This window comes from Lissotriton helveticus, assembly GCF_964261635.1.
Source record: "Lissotriton helveticus chromosome 1_1 unlocalized genomic scaffold, aLisHel1.1 SUPER_1_unloc_35, whole genome shotgun sequence".
NCBI lineage: Eukaryota > Metazoa > Chordata > Amphibia > Caudata > Salamandridae > Lissotriton > Lissotriton helveticus.
The window spans coordinates 173,038-188,958 of NW_027611676.1; the positions used below are offsets into that span (position 1 = coordinate 173,038).

Here is a 15,921-nt window from a genome sequence, read left to right on the forward strand (position 1 = left end):
CAAAAGCTATATACATTGCGCTGGAATGGTTTTTTCCCTGTGTGTGTTTGTTGAAGATACATTAATCCTTAAGAGGAACTAAAACTACTTCTACATTCACTGCACTTGAATTGGTTTTGTTGTAGAGATTCTGCACATACAGAACTATGCACAAGAAAATAGCCCGGTAGTGCAAGATTGGTTGTACTGCACTTGCACCTAAGAACCAACAATCCCTAGACCAACTAGCTATAGTGTCTCATTAGCTCCCCAGACCTTCCGAAGATACCTAATGCTTAGACAAACCCAGAACACGGAACTCCCGACCTCTCAGAGTCGCGGTAGCAATCGATACCCATTTGCTCACTCACCCTTGCTTGTCCACACAAAATAATGCAGAGTCTATGTAAAGTTTAAAATGTTTATTTTTCAACTAACAAACTCTCTGCGTTGTTCTATAATGCAGTAAACGAGCTAGCACCAGCAGAATAATACATAAGATAAAAACAATGATCAAAGTTACAATACCATAAAACAAGAAGGGGGAGATAATTCTGAAAGACCAGTGGATAATACGGCTATAATGCCTAGATCACCCTCCCCTGGTAGAATTATGTATATTATAGAAAAGAAGATCTCTGGGACAATTCTGGGGAACCCCTCACCATTGAACGTAGGAGTAAGGTTACATCATAGGCTCAGCAAGGCTCTTGTTCGTAGAAGGAAATCTTCCGTCTGTCTTGAGGAAGGGCTGCATGTTAGTATAATGCAAGTCTTTCTCAATCGTGCCAAGAAGTGCCTAATGTTATGTCTAGGTAGTACAAACTGACCAGAACTGGAAAGCACAGTGGCTTGATTTTCAACCTTGCACGCTGTGAGCAAACTATAACAATATGAGCTCATGTGGGCACAAAGGCGTCTTGCACAGAAGATACAGAGTGTTGTGTGCAAAAATGAAAAGAATAGCGTGACCCTAGGGGCCGCACTACAGTTTTTTCCCAGTGTGTGCTCGCTGATGCCATCTTCGGTTTGATAAATCACAAAATCTCTTCCCACATACATTGCACTGGAATGGTTTTTCCCCAGTGTGTGTTTTCTGATGTTGTTTTAGGTATGATAAGAGGCAAAATCTCTTCCCACATTCACTGCAATAGTATGGTTTTTCTCCAGTGTGTGTTCGCTGATGATTCCTTAATGTTGAAGATACACTAAAACTACTTCCACATTCACTGCAAGTATATGGTTTTTCCCCAGTGTGTGTTCGGAGATGCAGTTTTAGATGTGATAAATCACAAAATCTCTTCCCACATTCATTGCACTTGAATGGTTTTTCCCCAGTGTGTGTTTTCTGATGCCGCTTTAGGTGCGATAATGTATGAAAATTCTTCAGACATTCACTGCAATGATATGATTTTTCCCCTGTGTGTGTTTGTTGATGATACTTGAATCCTGAAGAGGATCTACAACTCCTTCCACATTCACTGCAATGGTATGCTTTTTCTCCAGTGTGTGTTCGTTGATGAACCTTTAATGTTGATGAGTCACTAAAACTACTTCCACATTCACTGCAATGATATGGTTTTTCCCCTGTGTGTGTTCTCTGATGGAGTTTTAGGTATGATAATTGACTAAAGCTCTTCCCACATTCACTGCAATGGTATGGTTTTTCTCCAGTGTGTGTTCGCTGATGTCTATGTAGAACTGATAAGCGACAAAATCTCTTCCCACATTCATTGCACTGGAACGGTTTTTCCCCAGTGTGTGTTTTCTGATGCTCCTTTAGGTGCGATAATTTAGCAAAGCTCTTCAGACATTCACTGCAAGGATATATTTTTTCCCCTGTGTGTGTTTGTTGATGATACATTAATACTGAAGAGGAACTAAAACTACTTCCACATTCACTGCAATGATATGGTTTTTCTCCTGTGTGTGTTCTCTGATGCTGTTTTAGGAGTGATAATCGACTAAAGCTCTTCAGACATTCACTGCAAGGATATGGTTTTTCTCCAGTGTGTGTTCTCTGATGCCGTTTTAGGTATGATAATAGACTAAAGCTCTTCAGACATTCACTGCAAGGATATGGTTTTTCTCCAGTGTGTATTCTCTGATGCCGTTTTAGGTATGATAATAGACTAAAGCTCTTCAGACATTCACTGCAAGGATATGGGTTTTCCCCTGTGTGTGTTCTCTGATGCTGTTTTAGGTGTGATAAATATATAAACCTCTTCCCACATTCATTGCACTTGAATGGTTTTTCTCCAGTGGGTGTTCGCTGATGACTCATGAGTTTAGATGATTCCGTAAAACTACTTCCACCTTCACTGCAATTATATGGTTTTTCCCCTGTGTGCGTTCGCTGCTGCTTTTAGAGGCCTGATAATTGTTTAAAGCTCTTCAGACATTCATTACATTTGTATGGCTTTTCCCCTGTGTGTGTTCTCTGATGCAGTTTTAGTCTTGGTAAAGATACTCTGTGTTTATATAGCAGAACCCCCCTTTCTCTAACTTTCAGTTAACTGTGCTTTTCGCTGGTTGCTGTGGAATGGCCTGAAGGAGTTTACAATACACCTGTAGCACTGAATGGTGGTCTGATATCACTTTAGGAAGCAGAGTACTGCTGTAACCACATCATGATCAGAGCTGGTATTAGACATGTTTACACAAGAAGTGTTTGATTAGTTTTGCCTTAATTTTCTAGAGGTCATTTCTTCATCTTGAGGCACGGAGGTGCACAGCTGAGAATCGTAGAACCACCGAATTGCCCTGGACGGTACTTCAAAGATTTGTCAGTTTATGTTCAGGTTCGGCTTATGTTTTCCTGAATACTGGAACTCAATGTTTCTGACTTTACTTTTGCAGATTTACAGTATTATCTTCGTTATTCTTAAACATTTTGTGCAGTCAAGGATAGTTTTCTGTCGGATGTAAAGAGATTTAAATTACTTAAATGGAAAATACCAGAATGTGCATATTCAATTTTCAGTTGATTGTAAAAGCATCTAATTTATTACTATTGTTGAAACTTATCAAGACATATTTAAGACACATTTAACCGTACAGAGATCTTTGCATAAAAGTTCCTTTGAATACGCCACATCTTACTTATTTCAGCAAAGGTGTTCATAGAGTGACTTAACAAACAAAAAAGGGCGCTCGCATAGCACGCATACGATATGGTTATATATAGTTACAGCTTTAGGTAGATACATATGGTCAAGGTTTTGTTAAAACAAGAACAGCTCTTGGAGTAAGAGATGGATCAGGAAGACTCAAGACAGCACGGAGGACATCAGGATGTTGTGCCATACATCAAATCTTATTTTTCACGGAGGTGCCTGGTTTCATTCACTACTAACTACTAACTCTTTTTTCAGGAGGATTCCATTCGCTGTTGTCTCAAGGCTTGATTACGGAGGCCTTTTATGCACTGATTGTGTTTGGGCCCCTTGTGGCGTAAAGGGGCTCTATCTGAGCCTTGTAGGCCCTGCATCATGTATCGACCCTCTCCCCATATAATGTCCCTGCCCAATCTAAAATGACAGCGCCTTTAAGACTCTAGGAATCTAGATATTGACATAGGACTTAGCATGTCCTTCTTATGGACATATAAGAAGGACTATCATGTTCTATAGCTTCTAAGTATTTCCACAGTGGCGGCCCATCTTAGAATGATGTTGTTTACTAATTCTGCTTAGATTTCCAGACTGGCTCGGTCTATCTAATTTCCAAGTCCATCTTCCTAATTGCATAATCAAGTTTGACCTAATGTATTTCAACTTCCCTTTTTTATATTTGCAGCTGTACCCTCTCTTCAGGATTTGCTGTTTACCACCTAGTAATCGCATGCATATAACGCTGAGGAGCCCAAATAGAAGGAGTACCTTCTTCTCTCTTGGCATCTTCTGTCATGATAATGTTTAATGGGCTGTCTTTGAAGAACGGAGTCAAGGAACTTTCCTCCAGCCACCCCATGATTTGCTCCATCCCTTCCTTCCTTCTTTCATCTGACCATACCCCCTTCTCCTCAACTCCCCTAAGCTTCCCCCCACGTGAGCATGTAGTACTCCGGTCCTTCCCCTCTTTCCACTCGGGATATTTGGAAACCTTAGCCATGGATTCCCTTTCTCCAAGATCACCAGACTCCAAACTTGTTCCAGACGGCTGAAATTCCTACACTATCATATACCCCTAAACTATCTAAAAGTGTATTCAAGAACTTAAAACACAGGCTTCTCAAATTTCTCCCAGAAACCCTTTTTATACCCCCTATGTCTGCACGAATAAAGGAGCTACCATAAGTGACCTTATCTTCTACAGTAAAAGACCAGCTCAATGAAGCAAGGCCCTTTGCTCTCTGCTCCGGATCACTGAATCCACGAAAACTCCCCAAGGTCTCAGACTCTCTGTAACTCCCTCTATTGTTCGCCGAGCTGAGGCAACCATCTCCCTTTATAATAATGAGATTATCCTCATCCAAGCATCTGAACGCAGCCTAGAATTACATGATGAAACATTTCCTCACTCATCAAACTCTCTGTGATGAAGTAAGTTTCCTTCCTGGCCCAAGCTCATCCTATCCCTTTAGTCATCCCATGGGTACCTCATTGTGTATCCTCCCCTCTCCCCACTAATTGTATTGCTTCACCCCTTTCCCCTCCTCCCTATCCACCTTCATCAGGTTACCCAACAGCATTCATTTACCATTACCCTTGCAGCTTGTTTCAACCAACATTTTTCGTCATAATAGCCTGGGCCCTCATCACACCCCTAGAGCAGCGACCACTGAAATACACTGACTCGATACTAACACCTTCACCTCATCTCTGCCACTTATCTCTGAACATTTTTTTTTATTTACTAGCTTACCCGTCGTGCGTTGCTGCGGTCTCAAAAGAAAGGAAATTCAAGGAAACTCTTTATGATAACATTCAATTGACATTGTGTCATTTTTTATTGAAACTTATTGATTTTAATATGGACAACATTTTAAAGTGTGGCTTGGGAAGTGCGTACTCGATCGGCTTCCAATCTTGATTCTTGTTGCTCTCCTGTTTCATTCGAGCGGGCTTGAGCAGTGCGTAATTGATCGGTTTCCAATCTTGATTCTTGTTGCTCTCCTGTTACATTCAAGCGGGCTTGAGCAGTGCGTAATCGATCTGTTTCCAATCTTGATTCTCGTTGCTCATTTGTTTGAGAAGAACAGGCTTGAGCAGTGCGTACTCAATCGGCTTCCAATCTTGATTCTCGTTGCTCGTTCGTTTGAGAAGTACGGGTTTGAGCAGTTTGTATTTGAACAGCTTCTAATCTTCCTTCCCGTGCTCGTCTGTTTCTGAAGCTTGTAATGCCTTTTTCTTTCGTGCTTCAGATGTAGATCAACCAATCAATTTCCGTTTGGGGGCATAACGGTCGACGATGCTCGCAAATTCGCTGACAATTTCAGTATTCGCAAGATTATGAGGGCCCTGGGGAGCCGATAGTTAAAAATAAATTATGCCAGAAACCTTCGCGGGAGTGCACTCAACAACTTCCCAAAGTTTCATGGCGATCATATGAATGATGTAGTAATGCATAAAGGACAAATAGACAGACAGAAATACATTTGTTTTTATATATATATATATAGATAAAGTTTTATAAAGCGCTAACATGACCCACAAGGGTATCAGAACGCTTTACAATATACAGTTATTAAACATTAGATGGTTGAGGTAGTAAACATACATCCGATATTCGCCATTCAGTACAAAAGAGATAGATAGTAGTATATGGATAGCATAGGTGACTAGTAGTCAAGAACGAATGATACACGTGGGAATCAGAACGCTTCACAATACACAGTTATTGAACATTAGGTGGTTGAAGTAGTAAACATACATTCGGTATTCGCTTTCAATACAAAAGATGTAGGCAATAATATATGGATCGCACAGGTGACTAGAGGTCACAACAAAATTAAAGTTTTAGGATGTGAATTAGTTCATTAGATGCATTTTTAGTTCTTTTTTGAAGGAGGTAAAGGAGGAGATTCCACGTACCACTGGAAGTAGGGAGTTCGAAATCTTCGGTGCAATTCCTGAGAATGCTCTGCAACCAGTTCTCTTTTTATGGAAGGATTGTGGTTGCAGTAGTAGTGAACTCACACTTCGCAGTTGTCTGCATCCTCCCGATTGCTCTAGCTTTAGAGCTAAGTAACTGGGGGTATTACTATGCAGGGCTTTATGGGTCATGCAAGCGATCTTTAGGTGTATTCTTGCCTCGTAGGGCAGACAGTTCAGAACTTTCAAGGTCGGGGAGATGTAGTTATTTCTTTTAGTTCCTGATACCAGTTTGGCCGCAGCATTAAGCGATGCCCTCAGCGGGCCGGCCAGTATTTGGGGAGACCGCATAGAGTGGTGCTTCCATAGTCTAATCTTGGTAGCACTAGGGCTTGTACTGCCATTTTTAAGTCGGTCTGTGGGAGGAAGGGTTTAAGTTTCCTTAGTATACTCATGTGGTGATTAGCTCACTTGATGGCATTGGTGATTTGTGTCTGCATGTTCAGGTGTTTGTCTATGGTGACTCCCAGGGATTTCGCGGAGTCAATGATGTGCGGACCACAGTCAAAGGAAGTTAGATGTTTCAACCATAAGTCTATCTTGGGTGTGTGATTGGGTGGGGAAATGAGGAGGAATTCAGTTTTTTGGGTGTTAAGCAAGAGGTGGTTGCCAGTGAGCCAACTTTGAGTATACTGTGGAATAGTGTTGAGGGGGATAAAGTCTTCTGGTGAGGAGATTTTCCTATACAGCTGGGTGTTGTCCACATATAGGTGATATAGAGTGTTCGTCGAGTTCAATGCGTTTGCCAGGGGCTCCATGAGTAGATTAAAAAGAATGGGTGAGAGTGCTGTGCCCCCGCTGTCAGCACTGATGCATCTGTGACACCCTTTCTGGACCAAACCCTGACACTTGCTGTCTCGGACCCCCTAACATGACCAACAACATGCCACCTATGTACTCATCAATCAGTTTATGAGTCCCACACCCCCACTCCTCAATCATGACTCCATCTCTATTCCCCCCTCCCTTGGTTCTCCCAACTCAGCTTCTCCCTAACACCATAAACCGGAGCAGTCTCGCCTGGCCTCCTGGCCCCAACGCGACCTCCTGTTCCCACATTACTAATGACGCCAAACCCATGAAGATCTCTCAGGAGCTTCGTCAACTTAAGGCTGAGGTTTAAAGCCTAATATCCCTCACCTCTGAGCTTGCTAATTGTTGATGTCCCACCAGGCCGATGGGAAAGAGTAGAGACTCCGTTTAGCAATTCAATAACAATCACGTTAGACGCATGTCACCCCGCACATCCAATGGGATCGCACCGAATTCTTGCTGGAAGATCTTAACGGCTTACCAGGGACATATCTCCGAAACTGTTTTTTTTTTTCTCACAAGAAATTTTATTGATTGATCAGGTCAAGGCATATACACAGCTCTCCACAGTCAGGAGATCACTGCCAAATATCAACACATGTCTCAGTATCTTGTAAACCCAATCAATAAAAAGAACAACCCCCCCATCTATCTCCCCCCACCTCCCACAGCCACCCAACAACCCCTCTACCCACCCCTTATCCCTCCCTAACCCAGTGCACGTGATCACAGTAAGCCTCCAGTAACTGTTTATATCATGCCAGGCACCATCAATCAATCAATCAATCATGCCATTTGTATAGCGCACTACTCACCCGGGAGGGTCTCAAGGCGCTTGGGGGGAGGGGTATACTACTGCTCAAACAGCCAGGTCTTGAGTTGTTTCCTGAAGGCGAGATGGTCCTGGGTCAGCCGAAGGTGGATGGGGAGGGAGTTCCAAGTCTTGGCAGCCAGGTAAGAGAAGGATCTTCCTCCGGCGGCGGCTCTTCGGATGCGTGGTACGGCTGCGAGGGCGAGGCTGGTGGACCGTAGCTGGCGGGTGGACGTGTAGAAGGTCAGGCGGTCGTTGAGGTACTTGGGGCCCAGGTCGTGGAGAGACTTGTGTGCGTGGGTGAGGAGCCGGAACGTGATCCTCTTGTCGACGGGGAGCCAGTGCAGGTTCCTCAGGTGGCTGGAGATGTGGCTGCGTCGGGGGACATCCAGGATGAGTCGGGCAGAGGCGTTCTGGATGCGCTGGAGTCTTTTCTGTTGCTTGGTTGTGGTTCGGGCGTAGAGGGCGTTTCCGTAGTCCAGTCAGCTGGTGACAAGTGCCTGGGTGACAGTCTTCCTGGTCTCGGTCGGGATCCAGCGGAAGATCTTGCGAAGCATACGCAGGGTGTTGAAGCACGATGAGGAGACGGCGTTGACTTGTCTGGTCATCGAGAGGGAGGGGTCCAGGATGAAGCCCAGGTTGCGAGCATGGTCGGTTGGCTTGGGTGCGGTGCCCAGGGCTGGGGGCCACCAGGAGTCGTCCCAGGCGGAGGGCGAAGATCCCAGGATGAGGACTTCTGTCTTGTCCGAGTTCAGTTTCAGGCGGCTGTCCTTCATCCACTCGGCGACGTCTTTCATCCCTTCGTGTAGGCAGGTTCTGGCGGTGTCGGGGTCTCTGGTGAGGGAGAGGATCAGCTGGGTGTCGTCGGCGTAAGAGATGATGTTGAGGTTGTGCTGGCGTGCGATGGCTGCGAGAGGTTTCATGTAGATGTTGAAGAGGGTGGGGCTGAGTGAAGATCCTTGCGGGACGCCGCAGATGACTTCGGTGGCCTCGGAGCGAAATGGGGGGAGGCGGACTCTTTGTGTTCTTCCGGCGAGGAACGAGATGATCCACTCCAGTGCCTTCTCTTGGATACCGATGTTGCTGAGGCGCTGGACTAGGGTGCGGTGGCAGACCGTGTTGAACGCAGAGGAGAGGTCCAGGAGGATGAGGGCCACTGTTTCCCCCTTGTCGAGCAGGGTCCGGATGTCGTCGGTGGCTGCGATGAGGGCGGTCTCGGTGCTGTGGTTGGCTCTGAAGCCGGACTGCGAGGGGTCCAGGGATCCGTTCGTCTCAAGGAAAGCGGTCAGCTGTCTGTTGACGATCTTCTCGATGACTTTAGCAGGAAAAGGGAGGAGCGAGATGGGGCGGAAGTTTTTGAGATCGGTGGGGTCCGCTGTAGGTTTCTTCAGGAGGGCGCTGATCTCGGCGTGCTTCCAGCTCTCCGGGAAGGTGGCGGTGTTGAAGGAGGCATTGATGATGTTCCGGAGTTGGGGTGCAATGGTGGAGTCGGCCTTGTTGAAGACGTGGTGTGGGCAGGGGTCGGTCGGTGATCCGGAGTGGATGGTGTTCATCGTGCAGGCTGTGTCTTCGGTGGTCACCGTGGTCCAGGTGCAAAGGGTGGCGGTGGGGGGGCGTTGGTTCGACGGTTGGGTGCGTGGGTAGGGCGCCGAAGCTGTTGTGGATGTCGGCGATCTTGCGGTGGAAGAACGAGGCGAGGGAGTCGCAGATGTCTTGTGACGGAGTGATGTCGTTGATGCCGGTGCTGGGGTTGGAGAACTCCTTGACGATAGTGAAGAGCTCTTTGTTATCGTGGGCGTTGATGTCCAGTCGTTCCTTCAGGGATTTCTTCTTGGTGGTGCAGATGAGCTGGTGGTGCTTGCGGGTAGCGTGTTTGAGGGCGGTCATGTTGTCGGTGGTCCGGTCGAGGAGCCAGGCTTTCTCGAGGGTGCGGCAGGGCTTCTTGGAGTTCTTGAGGTCGTCGGTGAACCAGGATGCCTTCTTGCTTCTGGGTCTGCTGGGAGGGTTCTTTAGAGGCGCGAGGTCGTCGGCGCAGGCGGTCAGCCACTGTGTGAAGTTGCGGGCTGCTTCGTTGGGGTCCGTTGTGTTGGCGGGTGGGCTCTGGCTGAGGGAGGTGGTGAGCTGGTCTGCGGTGATCTTGCTCCAATTCCTGTGAGATACCTGTTGCGGGTGGTGGTGGGTCGTGGATCTTTTGAAGCTGAAGTGGACGCAGCTGTGGTCGGTCCAGTGGAGTCCGGTGGCGTGGCTGAAGGTGATGTACTTGCTGGAAGAGAAGACGGGATCAAGCGTGTGGCCGGCGTAGTGGGTGAGGGTGTTGACCATGCGCCTCCCTAGGCCTGAAGTCCATCGTCTAGATCCGGACCATCGTCAGGTTCTGCTGGAGGCTCCAGAGTTAAATCCCTGTAGTCGGCCCACCTTTTCCAGATTTTGTAGTGTTTTCGGGGGCCTCAAACACTGGGCGCTCTAGCCCCATAAAATAGTCTAGTCCAGCCTTCCATGCGTGCAGTGGGGGGGGCTCGCTCATTCTTCCATGCTCGTGCCAAGTCCCGCTTGGCCACAACCAGACCCAGTAACAAAAGGTGACGTTTGTAGATATTCCCTCCCACGCCCTCCAGTACATGGAGAAGGCCCAAACGATGAGTGCGGGGGAGATCCCATCCCAGTACCTCTGACAGGCAGCTCCATACACCATTCCAGAACCTAGTCAGGCCAGCACAAGATCATACAGTATGCAACAGAGTACCCCTCTCAGCTCCACATCGCAGGCACTCCGGGGACACAATCAGGCCCGCCTTCCACAGCCGCTCCCGTGTATAGTAAGCCCTATGCAAATATTTAAATTGGATTAATCGGAGTCGTACCGCGATAGCGGTCCCACGCGGGGACTCCAAGGCCTCCCTCCAATCATCCTCATCCAGGGGTCCAACATCCTTTTCCCAGGTTTCCTTCAATGGAAGTAGGGAAGAGGAACAGTGAGTGACCAGTGTTTGGTAGATACGGGACACCTTCTTATCCCCGAGGTCTCCCATGAAAACTTTCACTTCCACTGGGCTGAATTCCAGCAGCGACTCCAAACCAACTAGACTAGGCGCAAGCGCGTGACGAAACTGCAGATACCTGAAAAATTGGGTCTTGGGCATATGGAATTCGTTCCTAAGCTCCTGGAATGACTTGAGAATTACACCGGTCATAACATTTCCAAGCGAAGAGATCCCAATAGAATCCCATCCGCCAAACCCCGCTAGGGAGACCAGTGCGGGGAGCCACCCGTTATTCCACAACGGGGTCTCCGCTGTCAATCTACCCCACCAGCCCATGCGACGCAGTGCTTGTCGCCAAATCGCAAAAACCACTTGTGTGGCACATGGCAGCCGCCTCGGCAGTCTGGCCGAGTATAGGATTGTGTGCAGCGTATTGTCCCCCATCAGCGAGCGCTCTAGAGCGTATGCCGGGTCTCCTCCATCCCCGTACCACCATTCATTCAGTACTAACAAATGGGAGGCCTGATAATATGACAGTAAGTCCGACGTAGCAAGACCACCACAATACGTGGATAGGAAGCAGGTACGCAGCGCCACCCTAGCTGCACCCCCATCCCACAAGAAGCGGCCTAGGACAGAATTGACCTGCCGGAACCACTGAGATGCGATCTGGTGCGGATGGTTCTGCAGCTGATATAAAAGGCGCGGAAGTGCGACCATTTTAAAGATCGCAGACCTACCATATATGGTAAGAGGCATCCGGGACCATGTTTTAATATCCGTCTGGACCTTCTCCCACACCGGTATCACGTTGCGCTCCCATGAGATCGCCGCGGACTCGGACAGGAACACTCGAAGATACATCATGCCCCCGGCCGCCACCTGCAAGGTCAACGCCCAAGAGCCCGCACCTGCCCCGTCACCCAGCACCCATAGGGTGGACTTGCGCGGGTTAAGACAGAGGCCCGACACCTTGCCAAATATGCGCATGATTTCCAATACTCGGGCCCGATCTATTTAAATCCGGGAGGAAGAAGAGGACGTCGTCCACATAGAGTGCGATCCTGTCAGTGAGTCCCCCATCCCACACGAAGCCCCGTAGCTGCGCGTCGATGCGTACCCAAGAGGCCAGGGGCTCCATGGCTAGTGCAAATAAGTACGGGGACAGCGGGCACCCCTGACGGGTCCCCCGACCGATTGGAAACCTCTCTGACACCGCTCCCGAGACATGCACGGATGCCGTAATATCAGTATATAGCAGTTTGATGTACGAGATAAACACCGGGCCTAGATTAAGATGAGGCAGGAGCGCAAATAAATAGGTCCAACTCACAGAATCAAACGCCCTATCTATATCCGCCAACAGTAGGGCTGCCCGCTCCCTGGTGGCCCCCATTGCGTCCACAGCCGTCTGCGCCCGTCTAATATTGTGCCGCGTCGCCCTACGCGGCATAAAACCAGCCTGATCCGGGTGGACCAGATCAGCTACATAGGGGAGAAGGCGGTTCGCCAACGCCTTAGCCAGCAGTTTAGCTTCGATATTCAGCAAAGATATAGGGCGATACGAGTCATGTCGGTCAGAGGGCCTACCCGGCTTCTGAAAAACCACCACCTCAGCGTGGCGCCAGTCAGCTGGCAGCCGACCTAGCTCCCGCGCTGCCTCCAGTGCAGTCCTGTAATGGGACCCCAATCGAAGATGGAATTTCTTATAGAATTCACACGGGAAGCCGCTCGGCCCGGGTGCCTTCCCTGTGTTGAGCTGCCCCAGCGCGTCCCCAGCTCCTCCGCGGTAAGAGGAAGGTCTAACGCTGCTCTCGTCTCAACGAAGACTGCCCTCGGGGGCAGGTCGGCAATAAATGTATCGACCGCGTCAGCCGGAAGGCAATCCTGCGGCGCATATTGCCCCGCATAATATCGGGCAAAACTCGCTGCCAGTTCAACTGGGTCCGTTATAGCGACACCATCCCCATCCGTGAGTCCAGGTAGGGTAAGTAGCTGCAGGGTACGTTGACATAACCTATGGAGCATAGTACAGGACTTGTCTCCCCACTGATATACTCTACTCCGCGTGGCCAGCCACGCCTGCCGGGCCTCATCAATCAACACGGACGCATAGGACTGTTGCGCCTGCAGGAGCAGCCGCACCACCACATCATCTCCCTCTCTCTGACACCGCCGCTCCAGAATTTCCACCCGCGCCGCTGCAGCAACTATGGCCTCCCGACGTCGGCGACGGGCCGCCGCGCACCACGCTATGTCAATTCCCCTCAAAGTGGGCTTCATGGCTTCCCAGACCACCGTCACATCCATGTTCACCACAAGGTTTTCCTGCCAATAATGGGCAATCGCACCTCGCATGTGCTGTACATGTTCAGCTTGCTGAAGGTGCCACTAAGACATCCTCCATCGGAACGGTTGTCTCTTCCTATGCAATTCAACCTCCACGGCCACCGGGGAATGGTCAGACAACCCCCTAGGCAGGATACCCGCCTCCCGCACTCTACTCAGAAACGCACAGGGCACAAAAACATAGTCCAGCCGTGAGAAGGAACCATGCACAGCAGAAACATAGGTATACTCTCGGGCCTTAGCATGCATGTGTCGCCAAACATCCACCCAGCCCAACCCTTCCACCGTCGCACTCAGCCGGGTAGGGGCAGCAGCAGTCAGCATCTCCCGTGGTCTCCGACGATCCATGTGCACATCCAGCACATCATTCCAATCTCCTCCCAGCACTGCTAGGGACTCCGGGATTTCCGCCCACACCGCAAACAACCTCTCAGCCAGGGACCACTGTAAAGGGGGAGGGGCATATATACTCCCAAACACAACGGATTCGGTACCCACCATTCCTTTTACAAAAACGTACCGGCCCTGCGGCTCTATCCACTGTCGCTCATGAATGTAAGCCAACCTGCGATGGACCAAGATGGCGTCCCCCCTGGAGCCCCTGGAAAACCCAGCATGGAAAACCTGTTGGTAACCAAATCTCTGCATGCTAATCACTTTCGTCCCCATCATGTGCGTCTCTTGTAGCAGTAAGACATCTGCTGCTTCCCTCTTCCCCACCTCAAAATCGCCCCCCTCTTGATTTTATCCAGCATCCCTCTAACATTCCAACTCAGTATGCGCATGGACTCCCTGGGGAGCCCCGGAATTGATGTATCAGCCATGATCCAATGGAACACAACACAAAAGCACCCAGCACCAGGCCCTGGCGCACAGCACAGTCAGTAGCAAGGCATTAGAAATCACAAGCACCCCCCACCAACCACCCCTAACCCCCCCACCCACTCCCCCCCAGAACCTTCCCCTCAACTCCCTATCCCCCTTCCCCTGCCACCCACCCCTATACCTCATAGAACTCTGAAGTATCTGTCGCGGCATGGGCAACCTCGGGCCCAAAACAGAGCACCCAAGGCCAACCATACCAATGGATCCCAACTACCCACTCAACCAAAAGAACCCCCCTGCCAACTCCCACACGTGTAGGAGGCAAGTAGCCCCTGCATAAAAGCACCCCGAACCCCACCCCGCCGCCTCACACAATCACAAGTATATAAAGCCAGTGGCGGCCATATGCTCAGTGTTCAATTGTCAGCTCAGCAAGGCACAGCTATGCAACTCCTCCCAGCGGGAGCCTGTAATATCCACAGACAAACTCGCCCCCCTGAAGTCCCTCAATGATCCTGTCCGGAGTGGGCAGAGTCAGTAGGCGCGCCGTCCTGTTTTCCACTGCGAGAAGAGGAGCGCTTCCGCGATCTAGATCTCCTGTTCCTCTTGCCCCGGACACTCTGGTCATCCCGCTCCTGCGATGGGCCCCTCGACTGACCCGGGTTCAGGCCCGGCTGGGCATGCGGCCTGACCCTCACTGTCTCATTCGTCCATTCAAAGACTGCCTCCGGGGTATCAAAGAAGTGGGTCCGCGACTGAAACACTACCCGTAGGCGGGCCGGATAAAGTAAGGAGTATTGGATCTTCAGACCTCGCAATTTCGCCTTGGCAGCTAAAAATGAATGTCGTTGTTGTTGCACTATTCTGGTAAAGTCCGGAAAGATCATGATCTTCTGATTCTCAAATAGAAGAGAGTCCTTTGCCCTCGCCTCTCGTAGAATAGTGTCTCTATCATGGAAGTTCAGAATTTTAGCTATCACCGGCCTGGGCCGCTCCCCCACAGGAGGCTTCTGAGTCGGGGCTCTATGTGCGCGCTCTATCACGAAACAGCGTGATAGAACATCCGGAGGGAGCCAGCTCTCCAGCCACTGGGACAAGAAGCGTTCCATATCTCTTTCTCACATCCTTCGGGAAAGCCCACAAAGCGAAGGTTATTATTCCTGCGCGCCTGCCCTTCGGCATCCTCCACTCGGAGCGCCAGGCCTTTTTGGATGTTTTCCATCGCCGCCATTTTCTGCTTTAGGGCCCCCACGTTGTCCTCCACAACCGAGATTCTGGATTCTGCCTCTGTGATACGTGTCACCGCGTTGTGCAGGTCCTGACGCAGCAGGGTCACATCTGCCCCAACCGCTCCGATTTTGGCGTCCAGCATGTCCCTGGATTGAGTAATCGCTGCCATGAGCGCTGCATTGTCCGGCCCCGTCCCCTGACCGCCTCCAGATGCTCCGGGCCCCCCACTCGGCCCGGTGAATTTATCATTGGGCCGCTGTTTGGCGGGCCCGCTGCCCCCTCTGCCCCTGGTCATTTCTGAGGCGCACCGGGAGGCTGTTGTCTTCAAATCGTTAGTAAGTTGCCGCAGCGCAGTCTCTCCTGCCCCCGGGTTCACAACTCCCCCACACTGTCGTCTTCTTTTGCTGAGGGGCACCCCGGGTCCTTATACAGTTCCGCCCTCCCGTCTAAGGTGCACAGCGTGGTCTTGCCGGACCCTGTCCCTTCGCTGTAGGACCCCTGATCTGGACGCTGCTCGACAGGGGGGCCTCGTGGCTCCACTCCAGGCCACTCAGCGATCTGCTGCCAGCCCTGGACTACAGGGGGCCCCTTCACTGCACAGTCCAATCGCACTGGGTAGCCCTCGGGCGCTGCAGCCGCGGGCCACGGCCCCCCTTCCCCTTCGTCCACACGCACAGTCGGAGCCCCAGGGATCACTCACTTCCCTCTCGTCGTCACCACCAGCACTGCAGCAGGGCCTCCCAGGGCTCGGGTGGTACACCCGCCGGAACTTCAGGCCGTCCCCCGGCCCGTGGTCCAAGGAAGCGCCGCAGCGCTATGCCAGGCTCATTGGGCAGGG

The 15,921-nt window shown here is 50.3% G+C and overlaps 1 protein-coding gene across 1 annotated transcript in view; it reads right to left on the reverse strand.

Moving 5' to 3' along the window:
* Positions 1 to 386: 386 nt before the first annotated feature.
* Positions 387 to 15,921, reverse strand: part of LOC144805953 (uncharacterized) — a 630,307-nt gene continuing 614,772 nt past the window's right edge. Inside the window, exon 9 of the mRNA XM_078672414.1 lies at positions 387 to 2,201. Coding sequence (XP_078528540.1) covers positions 965 to 2,201 — 1,237 coding nt within the window. The 3' untranslated portion in view covers positions 387 to 964. The remainder of the gene's footprint in view (positions 2,202 to 15,921) is intronic.